This window comes from Lepidochelys kempii, chromosome 27 (genome assembly GCF_965140265.1).
Source record: "Lepidochelys kempii isolate rLepKem1 chromosome 27, rLepKem1.hap2, whole genome shotgun sequence".
Classification (NCBI taxonomy): Eukaryota; Metazoa; Chordata; order Testudines; family Cheloniidae; genus Lepidochelys; species Lepidochelys kempii.
The window spans coordinates 11,128,818-11,142,336 of record NC_133282.1 but is presented as its reverse complement, the minus strand read 5'-3'; the positions used below and the strand labels follow the sequence as shown (position 1 = coordinate 11,142,336).

Here is a 13,519-nt window from a genome sequence, read left to right as displayed (position 1 = left end):
CTTATGCACAAATATATTTGTTAGTCTAAGGTGCCACAAGTCCTCCTTTTCTTTTGCGAATACAGACTAACACGGCTGCTACTCTGAAACCTGTTTTTCTTTAAAACGACATCTTACATAGTGCATAGTTTATAAAACAAAAACTAAACTTCATAAATCTACTGCATTCACCTCTTATAAATCCATTAACAGGTAAGGATTAGGAAACTGGAAATGAAAAGGGATATTGGGCTTTTGAAACAAGAACTCAATTAACTGAAGTGCTAAGTTACATCCCTATTACATGTAAACGTCTATCACATGAGGGAATCAACAGGATTTATTGTAGCTGTTTAAAAATTACAACTGCAATTTCAGAGAATGGAGACCATCCACAATAGAATTCTAACAGATTTGCCGTTTCCACACGTTTGGAAAAACAAACTTTCAAGAGGTCAGTTACCATCATAACTTAAAGAATCTTATGGTAATAACTTATATTGTACATATTTTACATATATGTACGTGCACTTTTCATTGGGAAGGACTCCTTTGGGCTTCACAAACTATAGATGCAGCACAGCTGAAATACTGTCACCTCCAGGTTGGAGGGCAACGGTCAACCAGTGGCAGGGACACAACTGTGGTGAGATGGGGAGATTTTGGCCAAAGACACTGGAGCAACCCCAAAAAAAAGTGTCATAGGATCTTCAGTGTCTATGCTGACTAGAAAGAATGCTGGTTTGTCACATCTCATAAAACCGACCCACAACACAATAAATAGCATAAAACTCAATTTCACCACCTCAAAGAGGAAGGGCTGAAGTGATCCAGATTAATCTGAAACTGCTTGAGGGTAGGTATTTCAAACCTGATGCTTACACAGCTATGCTATCCCAACTGCAGACTCTCCTCGGGTTTTACAGGAAGCCAGCAAAATCTGTGCAAAGCTATACAAAACAAAAATTTAAAATAAAAGCATGTATCCGCTCTATGCCTACCTGCATATATTCTGCAAGCTCAAAGTAAGCTCTCCCAATTTGGCACAGTACCCAGCCAGTATTGTAGTGGTGAGAAGGTAAATGGCTTAATATGTTTATCGCTTCTTTACAGTTGTACGAACACAAGGCTAAATAACCTTTCCCCATGTCACGAAGAAGGCTCATCAATCCTTCTAGGAGAAAAATACAATAAATAAAAGAGACAAGAACTAAAGAATTACTTGCCTGGAACTGCTGTTCTCTGAAACTATGCATTATGGCAGACACCCTTCTAAAGTCCCTGTTCTTATGAGAACCATGCAGGGACTCCAAGCACAGAATTATATACTCCTCCTGGTTTTGCGCACCAGCTCCTGCAGTGAAATCTAGGTAACACCATCTGCCATCTCCTTTCAAGCCAAAGGTAGGATACACCTACCTACAAAGTGGTTGCATAGTTAAGGATGAGCTGAGTTTTACACTTAAAGTGGTTGAATCTGTGCTTTATGTATGAAGAATATGGCATATCCTTCCTAAAACTACAGCACTTACTCTGAGCACAAAATGAATTTTCTGATAATATACAAGGAAATCAGTTAACTAGTTTTAAAGTTAAGAATTAAAAATGGGTCCTTTAAGAAATTTGGCACCCTAGATCTGATCATTTTTTTGTACTAAATGATTTTTAGAACATGGACTTGAGTGTCTAAGTCTCCCTTATCGTTAAAGCTTGTTGAGTCTCATGCACTGAATACATTTTGAAGAATATTTTTAAAGGGATTAATAGCCATATTTTGCCATTTTCTTCATAACTGTTATCCAGATGCTGTTGAAAATGGAGAAATTTAAAGTTTTGATCAGAGAATTCCATGAAAAACTGCTTTTTTTCAAAGTGGCCGTCACCTCCTGGTCTCAATGTGACTGAAGCAGAGCTCCCTTTAGAAAAGCCAGTGACCCTCTGTGAAGCCAGCCTGCTGGGCCCACCCTCTTCCAGGAAGTCATAAACAAGAACAGCAAAAGTGACCATTTAAATGTTTGTTTTTTTAAAAGCTACTTGTTGCACAAGATCTGTTTGACAGGGTGGGCAGGGGAATGTAGAGGTGAGAAACTGATGGAAACTAGCCAATACATCTCGGCTGCTTTGTGCTGGTCCTGAATGGCATAAAGTAGCCACAATGTACTTGTAGATCTGCCTCATAATAGTTAAAATTAAAGAGATTTAAAAAAAAAAAAAAAAAAGATTTTAAAAGGTTGATACTACAGTAACTTTGTATTTCTCTGGACTATTGCTTGCAATTAAGCTTATCCACTGGTTATCAATAGTATAATTTAATATTTTTAATTTAAATGAAATTTGATGGTTACATATTTATGAAATGGCAGTTTTAGTTACTCAGAGGCTAAAAGGCACTACAATGAAGAGAATGAACACACTTTACAGTGACCAGTAGTTTCCATTAAACCTTAAAATACAATTGGAAAACATTTGGCTCTATTACATTCTGAGAGCTTTCAGACAAACCTGCTGCTGCTTTCTGTAGTGTGAAAGCCTGGATCTGTGGTGCGACAGTGGAGATTTTCCCTTCTGAAATGATGGACGAGTCCAGTTTGGTGATTTCCAGACTATCGTTTATGTTTGTCTGAGTTATTCCTCCCTTATTTGTTTTACTTTTTGTCTTTCTATTTGGAATTTTAGGTGGGAACTTCATTTTCAACTTTTTACTGTTCTCCTATATGGAAAAAGAAAGTCTCAAACCACGGTTTATCTACAGGCAGATGGATTCCAAATCAAAGACTACAGACATGCTTGTTTTCTGTTTTACTAAAGTAATGGTGTCTAACAGATGTACACATACACAAAATAACCAAGTTAACAATGATACAAGGTCTTAAACATAGTCATGAAATATATACATTAACTTCAGCCATAATGTTGCAATAAGGTTATTGGTTTGGTTTTACACTGCATCTTTATAAAGTAGCTTGAACGAAAGCAGTAAACTGACTTTGATCAAAAAGACTTCCAAACAAAGTCATTTATCAAATATATGTATCTGGACTATACAGAGTCTCTTTACCAAGTGTATTGATGATATTGCACCTCTCATCCAGAGATCTAATTTCATTTTCATCAATCAGGAAAGTAGGCCATCCCTATTTTCTCAAAGGTTGTGCATGGGAGGCCAGGGGAGGGGAAGAAGGGATATTCAAGTATTCTCTCTCACTCTGGAACTTACTATTGAAAGCAAAGGTTCAGCAAAAATAAGGATGCAAGAAATATAAAGAAAAGAAAAGAAAAAGAAAAGCATTAGCTTTATTTTCTTCTTGGTTTCACTGCAAGGTCTCCTCACCCTGATTCGGCTTCCCAGTCTAGTGGCTCAGAGATTATCTGAAGAGGGAAAGGTCATCCCCAAGGATATACTACTGACAGGTCACAAGATACTTCCTTTGATTCACTTAACATTTTGGCACTTCACTTTTCCTATACATTTCAATTCCCAACTAAAGCTCTCAGCACCATTGACTATTATGGTGATTTTATATCATCAACTACTAGTAGGACCTCTATCTAAACCTCTACCTCTTTCCCTGCAGATAAGCTACCAGATTGTTCTCACACAACAGCACTTTTCCCAAAGGTGCTGGGAGCAGTATGAAACCAGCTAGGAACACTGGTTTCTGGTTAGTTTCTTGCTCCTGCAGAAGCATTACCGCACACCGCAGAAGCTGTTGAGCTGCGTAATTACTTTGGTGAATTCTCTCACTTTGAGGAGGAACACACAGCATCATAACTGAATTTTTGCAATCCCAGACTGAAATTTAACCCACCTGAAATATGTTCTGTAGAGCGGTGGTTCTCAAAGCCGGTCCGCTGCTTATTCAGGGAAAGCCCCTGGCGGGGTGGGCCGGGCTGGTTTGTTTTTACCTGCTGCGTCCAAAGGTTCGGCTGATCATGGCTCCCACTGGCCGCGATTCGCAGCTCCAGACCAATGGGGGCTGTGGGAAGGGAAGCCAACACGTCCCTCGGCCCGCGCCGTTTTCTGCGGCCACCATTGGCCTGGAGCGGTGAACCACGGCCAGTGGGAGCCGCGATCGGCCAAACCTTCGGACGCAGCAGGTAAACAAACCAGCCCGGCTCACCAGGGGCTTTCCCTGAACAAGCGGTGGACCGGCTTTGAGAACCACTGCTGTAGATGACTTATAAAGTTTGTCAGTCACTAATTTGAGCCCAGCAACACTCCAGGATGAGTGTTCACTTGATACAAACACTTAGGTGTTAAGACTTTTGAAAGCATCACACAGATATGCATGCTAACTGAAAAATTCAAATCATGTACTATAAAGTTCATGTTGTGCAGCCAAATGTATTTCACAAAGTCTACACATTATAAGGCCAATTCTTCAGCTGCTCCACACATTACTCAGTGGGAGCTTTGTATTGAGTGGCTGAATAATCAGGTTATTAGTTATCATAAGCAGAAAGATAAGAAAATGGATAAATTATTTAGGGTATACATCCTACGTTACCTTTGTTGTAGAGCTATCACTAGTAAATAGGCGAGAACTTCTTCGAGGCAGTGCATTAGGTGGAGCAGCAATGGTTGGGCTCAATACCTGAGGTGTTGTACTATAAATAAACAGCTTATTAGAAGTAAAATGCTTAAAAAAAAATAAATAAAAAATATATATTAAATTAGCAGATGCCTTGTACACTGGGGTGAAGGTGCCTCCATCTCCCTGGGGCAGATTTATGTGCTGCTATATAACCCAAATTTTGATTTTAATCACTCCCTCCCCTCCGTTTGTGATCACTGCAGCAGTTTATGTGGTATTTCCTTACCCAGTAAGTTTCTATGCTAAGTAAAATCAAGCTATCCTCTCCTAGATAGAAGTAAGTCCTACAGATGCAATGAGAGCTGAAAGTTTTGGATCTAAGAAAGGGGAAACCTAAACTGGCAGCCAAGAATAAATTAGCTGGCTGTCTCTTACCATACATCAGTCTGGGGACCCTTCTGCCACATAATTTTGGTATGAAGGGCTTGTTTTCTTAACTTCATGCTCATGTGAGTCAAGACTGAATAAACTTTTGGGGCACATTCTGCTTAATGCAAATGCAAGTTAAGCATATGCACACAAGGAAGAGAATACACATTTTACATTGGGCAGTTTTCTGAACTGTTAAAGTGATGCATTTTAAACAAGTTGTTTATCAACATTTATTACTGAAATAAATATTGAGAAATCTACACCTAAGTTAGAAAGTTGAAATCATTCTCTCAAATGGCATAAGGCATAGTTTGGCCTCTGTGTAAGTGAGGTACTCTTGCCACGAGAGCTCTGAGGTACAGTGCAAAATGCAATTAAAAATCCCCCTTGTAGAGAGAATTGCCATGTCAGGATCTTCATTCTGAATTGCAATTAGGCCATTCCACCAGGAACTAGTTGAACAATTGCAGAAACCTACTAGTTTAGCAAAAATACTGGTTACTATCCTAAGATTTTGTTTAAATAAGACCCACTTCACATTATCTCTTTCTTCATCCAAACACGAATGATGCTTCATACCATAGGCCAGATTCACTTTGTGCTTATGTCATAAGGACACAAGAAGCAAAACCAGGTGTAAAAGAGGCTACTGAGCTATGTAATTTTTTAATACCTTGTCTGTGGGCCAGAACTCTGTGTTTGTGCAACAAGGACTGGAGTGACTTCCCGGCTATTTCCACTCTGTGAGAAGACAGACTTTGTTCCCGCTTGGCTTATTCTGGTGACAGACTGCATAACACAAAATTTCTACAGGTTTGTTATTATGTCACTAAATGCACTGACTACATCATGGCAGAAAACAACTAATTTATATCTATTTAATAATTACAGTGAGGGGAGGGGAAGGACCAGCAGAATTCTTTTATTAAACAAGAGTGAATATTCAACATTCAGCCAGCAAAGAAACTGCTCTTCCCACCTGCTGGAGAGAGACAACTGAGCTCAGCAAGGCAGCAAGCCCTTTATATACAGGGGTGATATCACCAAAAAGATGTCCAGTCTCCATCTGCTGGCAGGAAGAAGCCCCAGGAATCGGGCCAGGACATGCAAAGTGAAAATATGTATTTTATTTATTTATAAAGTCTCCCCCACTGGATTAAGACAGACTGCTTGAAGTGCTGTCAAACGCACAAAGTAAACAAACTGGGAAAGGGAAATTTCATCTTTCAGTAATTACTTTATTAGTAGCATTCAAAGGCCCCAATCAGCATCGGAACCTCATTGCGTTAGGCACTGCGCAAACAGCTTCCAATAATCTTAAGTGCTTGTTTATCACTATGTTTAGTACAGAATTAGTATTTCAATTCACATAGCATACTGTTTGCCAATAAGATTTTGCACATTTACTGCATATGCATTTGGGGCAGTTATGATGTTCACCTCAATTAACCAGAAATTGGTACCTGCAATATGATAAACTTGTTTCATTAACTTAGCATAACTGTGCATTCAGAGTGGCCTTTGTTCATACTTTTTCTAGATCTAAGGGACTGAGCATTTACTCTTTTTTTTTTTAAAGTTAAAATGGGAAACAAAAGCATATTTAAGAGGAACATCAGTAATTCTACCCAAAATAAGCCTTTCAGATCCACTGAAGCCATTATAAATGGAAAAATAATTCCCACATTATCACATATTTCCAAGTTGTTTGCTGCCTGAAACTGGGATGAGACAGTTGGCTAAATTAATTTCTGATGATTTTATTAATAAAGGATCTATCCTACTCTTCCCCTTTAACTAGTTCAATACTGGATGACACACTGCGCACCCAGCAAGTGTGCTTGTCCCTTCAGGCAGGATGTACTTGGATCCATCCTAATGTTTCATTTATTTATTTACATGTTCCTTAGGAAACTCCTGCTACAAGGCACGCAGTCACAGCTACTGAGTTCACAAATAGTTAAGGGTAATTTGAGGAGCAGAAATGAAACTAGTAAGCAATATTTAGATTTTATAGAACATGCACCAGAATGCTAAGCCGTTTGTTAGAACTATGCTTATCAATGGTTTGTTTAAATAGCAATATTAAATGCAACTCAAAAGCAGTGTGTCCACACGGATTAATAAAATACACCAATGGACTGATGAAATATTATATAGCAAAAGCAAGGGGAAACTAGTCAACTAATAGGGCTTTATCTCCTTAATATTTTAACCTACCACGTGGCTTGAGATGTATAAAGGTTGTTTCACTAGAAAGATATAGTGAACCCAGATCATTTACTACAAAGAAAAAAATCTTAACTCCTGTATTTAAAAATTACAGCACTAACCCCTTTACTTAAAACCACACCTGAACAGCCAATAAGCATTGAAAAAAAGTATTTAAAGAGATGTTACATTCATAAACCTCTAAACACAGCAACAACAACAAAGTGGAAAATGGCATTTGGGAGAATACACATACATAGGTATACTCAAATACAATGATGGTTGCCTTTCAATTCTGTTGTGGAAAGCTGGTTAGAAGCCTAGAAATTGATTCTGAGATGCATAGGATGGGAATCAGTGAGGCAAGCAGGTTTCCAGAGAACTGCGGTAGCACACAGCAGAAGGTCCCACTCCAACAGAGAGGAGATGGGAATGTAAAACTCAGGGCAGAATGAGCAAGTGAGTTAGTTGGGGGAGAGCATAATGCAAAACAGAGCATAACCGATGGAGGACACTGAAGAAGAGTGTGATTTAGCAGTGATGAAATGCCAGTGGAGGTTTTTCAGGTAAAAGGTAATGCAACTGTGTTTGTACATATTGGTGAAAGTGTGAGTCCAGTGTTCTGAACAAAGTGAAGAGACATCAGGAGGCCTTAGAGGGAGACTTGGTAGCTACACCATTTAAAAGTGACAAATCCATAAACAAGTGATTCAGCAGAGTGAGTGCTGAGTTAGTGGGAGATGATCTAGCTGGTAGTTGGACTTGTAGGTCAGGTTTCCAGTTCAAGGACTCTCAAATTTTGACTGACTAATGGAAATAAAACACAGCAAGCTAAGCACCAACACTGAATTTGCCCAGACCACTGACTGATAAAGCAAGTTTTACCTGGAGGAATTGGATACCTTCTTTGAGACCTCCTTTCAGCATCTTTAAAATACATTCCTTTATAAATGTCTTTGAAAAGAGCAGCTATTAACAATTGCACCAAGAATGCCATAAAATATGTATAATTTACTAAAAATATATGTCTAGAGACCTGCAAATCTGCAGATATCCGCAGACCATGTTTGCAGATCAGATGCAGATACAAATTCTATATTCTCAAGAAAGAAAAGGTGCCCTTAGCAAGTGGGTTAAGTCATTAGATTGTCTCTAACGCAAGGGGTCTTAAACTTTCTACATCGTAGACCATATCTTAGAGAATCATCTTGGACAACCTGCCTCCCATTCATGATTCCTATAACATCTCTGTGGCAACTAAAGCAAATGCTTACAGGGAAAAATGTTTAAAATAGAAACAATAGTTAGCACCACGCTACCAGCCAGCTCTCTGTGGACCACCAGCAAGTATTCTGGGCTGATTCATGAACCAAGCTGAGAACTGCCATTCTCATGCTTCCTTATGTGTGGTAATTTCAATTCACATGCTTCCTGTTAGAATTTTTTAAAAAATTCTATTTAAAGCAACCCCTAAAAAGTAATATAATAAAAGACAATATACAAGTGAACACATGGAGAACTTGATTGAGCGTTTAAGCTCAGCCCTGCACATAGGACAACGCAAAGCTACAATCACCTCAGAGTCAGAATTGTTCCCATGCTCCTCTCTTGCTGTAGGTGATTACAAGATCCATTTTACGGCACGTATTACTGCTCCCTTGTCCCTGGCCAGCTCTGCTAGATTGCCTATGTGAGAGAGCAGAACTATAGCTCTGTCCCCTTTGCAGGCTCTTGTTCTCAAAAGGGATGGGGATGGCTAGGAAGTATGAGGCACCCTGCAACCATGCTGTGTGGATGTGTAAAGCTAAAGCAAGATGCTTGTCCTTACTACCTACTGCAGCCTTACAGCGTGGTACAAGGAACACTGACATTTTTTAAAAGGCTCAAAGTAAAAAATTAAGATCACGTGGGACAAGCTTTTAGGATCTCAGCCCTCATTTGCACCAATAAATAATAGCTTTAACCTTGATACGAAATAGCCACTCAAGCTATAGTTACCGCAAACCGTCCTCTGCAAAGTGCTGATATTTTACAATTTGGTTAATATATAAGGCCATGTTCAATTCGCTTTAAAAACAGATAGCGGTGTTCCTGTTTTGTTTAATTAACAAACACAATTATATCTTGTTTATTAAAATTCCTTTTTGTAGCATTAACAATATTTTTGTATTATTACAAAAAGGTCTCAACATTCACCAGTAATTCATCCAAATCCACTGTAGAGTGTTCTAATGACGGTTCGCCTCCATTAGAAAGACAGGAACCCCAAACAAAAGCATTATCAGTAGATCTGGGCAGGAAACAGTTTTCTGATTCTGCAAAAATTTTGCATCCTAATTTAGGATGGGAAAGTCAAAATCTCAAAAATTTTCATGAGCCAAAAATCTGAAAAAAATTACAGTTAGGGTCAAAATGATTCATTTTGATGTTTATCATTATTTATTTGGTATTATAATTAGCTTAAATTTTGAAGAAAAGAAGAAAAAAGTCATTTTGAACTGGAAGACCGGAATTTGTTTTGAAACCTTTTCTATATAAACCCACAGTATGCCCGCAGCTTGGATACCGCGCAAAATTCTGCTTGCCTCAAAAAAGATAGATTAGAATTAGAAAAGGTACAGAGGAGGGCAACACAAAACGATTAGTAGTATGGAACAGCTTCCATATGAGGAGAGATCAAAAAGACTGGGACTGTTCATCCTAGAAAAAGAGAGAACTAAGGGGGAATATAACAGAGGTCTATAAAATCATGAATGGTGTTGAGAAAGTGAATAAGGAAATGTTATTTACCCCTTCACATAACACAAGAATCAGGGGTCACCCAATGAAATTAATAGGCAGCAGGCTTAAAAACAAACATAAGGAAGTACTTTAAACAAGGCACAGTCAACTGTGGAACTCATTGCCACGGGATGTTGAAGGCCAAAACTATAACGGGGTAAAAAAAAATAATTAGATAAGCTCATGGAGGATAGGGCCATCAATTGCTTTTAGCCAAGATGGTAAGGGATGCAATCCCATGCTCTGGGTGTCCCTAAATCTCTGATTGCCAGAAGCTGGGACACGATAACAGGTAGTAAACCACTCAATAAATGTCCTGTTCTGTTCATTCCCTCTAAAGAACCTGGCACTGGCAACTGTCAGAGAAAGGATACTGGGCTAGACGGACACTGGTCTGACCCAGTATGGCCATTTTTATGTTAGCTGAAAAAGTTAATCAAAACCAACCCTTTTCTGTGAAGAGTTTTGATTTAGATAAATTGGCATTTTCTGACAAAAATGTTTTGTGGGAAAATTCCTGATCAGCTCTAGTTATCAACAGAAAGACACAAATTGGTAACTGAGAAAAAGAAAAACGTCAGACCTTGATAAAGGTATTTGGTAACACACCAAATTCAAATATTGACAATTTAAGTGATTTTAGTAAAAGCAATTTTTAAATTTAATATACCCATTTTTATATAGACATTTTTCATTTTCACTGAAGTCACTGAAAACATTTCCACGAATTAGAAGGATGTTATAATTGGTTGGCTGAGGGAGAAAGTGTAATTTCAAATGCAAAAGAGTCTGCAAGGGGAAAAAAATACCCAACTTATCAGAGCAACTGAGCTAATCTGCAATGGTTATATGCTTGCACTAGAGTTTAATTTTACATTCCTTTGTATTTAAGCTCAGACAGAACAGCAAACACATTCTTGAATGCAAGATACCTTCTTTGAAGGTGCTCCTGTAGATGGCACATCAATTACAGAAGATGAATTAGTGTAGTTTTGTAAATATGATCCATCTCCAGGGCTAGGGGTTTCTAGTGGCAAAATTCCAAAACTGAGAAAAGAATGAAATGGAGATGTCAGAACCAGGGCATCCTTGAAAAGCAGTATTATATTAAAAACATTTCAGAGGAAGCTTGATCTTGTTGCAGCACAAGGAGTCAGAAGATCTGCATTCCATTTCCAGCTGTGCCTCTAACTTCCTATGTAAACCTTTGTGCAAGTCTCTCTATGCCTCCATTACCATCTATAAATTAGGGATAATCTTATTTCCTTTTTACTACCCTTTCTCTGTCTTGTCTATTTAAACTGCAAGCTTTTGGGGACAAGGAAGTTCTCTTATGCATATACAGTAGCTAGCACAAGAGGGTTCCGATCTCGGCGGGCGCCAACAGGCTTTGCTGCAATACTATTTAATAATGTTTTTTAAAAGGAAGAAAATGGCAGTCACAATCATGAGACAGAACATATGAAGCTATAAGGGGGGTACCGTCCTCCAAATCAAAAGGCATTACAAATCCCTAATGCAGCTTTTCCTATTAACTGTTGGTTTCAAAGTAGAAAAAAATTCTCAATCCTTTTATCTGTGATTTTTCTATCGCAGAAGTTGTACTAAGCAACACGCACAATCAAAACGATATTTTTCTAAAGTAACAAAATACCGGTGGCTTATTTAATTAGGCCTGGTCTACACTAGGGGTGGGGATCGACCTAAGATACAAAACTTCAGCTATGAGAATAGCGTAGCTGAAGTCGACGTATCTTAGATCGACTTACCTCATGGGGCCCTCACGGCGTGGGGTCGACTGCCGCCGCTCCCCCATCGACTCCACTTCCACCTCTCACCCCAGTGGAGTACTGTAGTTGACGGCGGAGCGATCGGGGATTGATTTATTGTGTCTACACTAGATGCGATAAATTGATCCCTGATAGATCGATCACTACCTGTCGATCCGGCGGGTATTGTAGACATACCCTTAGTTACTGAAGTTTGTTCTAAAAGTTTGATTTTTTTGGATGAAAAACTACCACTATTAAAACACGAATGGCTACTTTTTGTAAGTGGTTTGGCTTTTGCCCCAGCAGCATTATTTACCGAGTACTGTCAATATGCTTGGTGCCATACAATATATAGAGAAAGACATGGTTCCTGCCCAAAGACACAAGGAACAGTGGCAATGCAATGGTCACAAAGCAGGATTTTAAATTCCAAGTCTTAGTCTTACCTTGGTGTCAATGGGCTCAGAGCAGCTGGTCCTCCCAGTAAACTCCGACCAGTTTTTGGTTTATTTTGAGCCTGTTTAGACAATATGGCAGTTCCTGATCCAAGAGGGACAGCATCTGGTGAAATTACAGCCGAGTCAATGTAAGACATAGAGGAATCTGTGTTCAAGGAGGAATATTTTGAATTGGAGGATTCCAGGTTGAGTCTGTTCAATTCCTGAAATGGAAGACATTTTTTATAACATTCACTTGCAAGTATTTCTTAAGTCATTCATTCAAAACTGGGGCAACCGTTTTGAAGGTCAGAGGTTTGGGTGAAACTTACAATTGTGTCTTGTGGAGTTTCCATAAGGACAGTCTCAGGCTGTCTGTGGGATATGTTGTGATTAGACACCAATGTTGTGCAAGTGTTGGGCAGGCAACTGCTGAAGTTCTGCAAAGACGTTAATTTAAATGTTTGGTCAGGGTCTGGCTTCTCACCTGTAAGAGTGAAGAAAGATTTAACCAATGTTATTCATTACCAAATATATTTGGTGCTTGGGTGAAAGCAAAACAGAAGGGACACTAGGTATCTTAAGAAAAGTGGAGCAAGTTTTTGTGTGTTTGTTTTTAAAGCACTACACCAGGGACCTCAAGTTATTTTGGATTTCAGACATAACTCTACACCTCTATCCATTTCATTTAATCCACTGGAGAATTAGATAAATTCATGGAAGATAGGACCATCAATGATTATTAGCCAAGATGGTCAGGGATACAACCAAATGCTCTGGGTGTCCAGAAGTCTCTGACTGCCAGAAGCTGGGACTGGAGGACAGGGGATGGATGGATGGATGGATCACTTGATAATTGCTCTGTTCTGTTCAATCTGTCTGACTCATGTGGCAATAGCCACTGTCGGAAGACAGGACACTGGGCTAGACTGACCACTGGTCTGACCCAGTCTGGCCGTTCTTATCCTATGCACAAAATTCCTAAAGATCCAGACAAGAATGTAGGAAGGCTTACTGACACGTCACTGTTCACTCATCTCAAAGAGAATCGGAGAGACTCATCTAGCAGCTGGTCCCTACAAAATTCTCTTAGAAGATAAAAATCTGAGTTGATCAGAGATCCACAACTGGATGAGCTATCACCAGCAGAAGAGTGAGTTTGTGTGTGTATGGGGGTGGGGGGGGATGTGAGAAAACTTGGATTTGTGCTGGAAATGGCCCACCTTAATTATGCACATTGTAGGGAGAATGGTCACTTTGGATGAGCTATTACCAGCAGGATAGTGAGTTTATGTGTGTGGTTTTTGGGAGGGGGGTGAGAGAACCTGGATTTGTGCAGGAAATGGCCCAACTTTATTATCATGCACATTGT

The 13,519-nt window shown here is 39.2% G+C and overlaps 1 protein-coding gene across 5 annotated transcripts in view; it reads right to left on the bottom strand.

Moving 5' to 3' along the window:
• Positions 1 to 13,519, bottom strand: part of CDC27 (cell division cycle 27) — a 61,154-nt gene that overhangs the window by 25,203 nt on the left and 22,432 nt on the right. Inside the window, exons 6-12 of one of the 5 annotated variants that reach the window (XM_073326342.1) lie at positions 12,480 to 12,634; positions 12,157 to 12,371; positions 10,871 to 10,985; positions 5,620 to 5,753; positions 4,488 to 4,587; positions 2,482 to 2,689; positions 981 to 1,153 (exon numbers count right to left, since the gene is read on the bottom strand). In XM_073326342.1, the coding sequence (XP_073182443.1) occupies positions 981 to 1,153; positions 2,482 to 2,689; positions 4,488 to 4,587; positions 5,620 to 5,753; positions 10,871 to 10,985; positions 12,157 to 12,371; positions 12,480 to 12,634 (1,100 nt within the window). The remainder of the gene's footprint in view (positions 1 to 980; positions 1,154 to 2,481; positions 2,690 to 4,487; positions 4,588 to 5,619; positions 5,754 to 10,870; positions 10,986 to 12,156; positions 12,372 to 12,479; positions 12,635 to 13,519) is intronic. The other 4 variants (XM_073326343.1, XM_073326345.1, XM_073326346.1 and 1 more) reach the window with 4 other exon arrangements.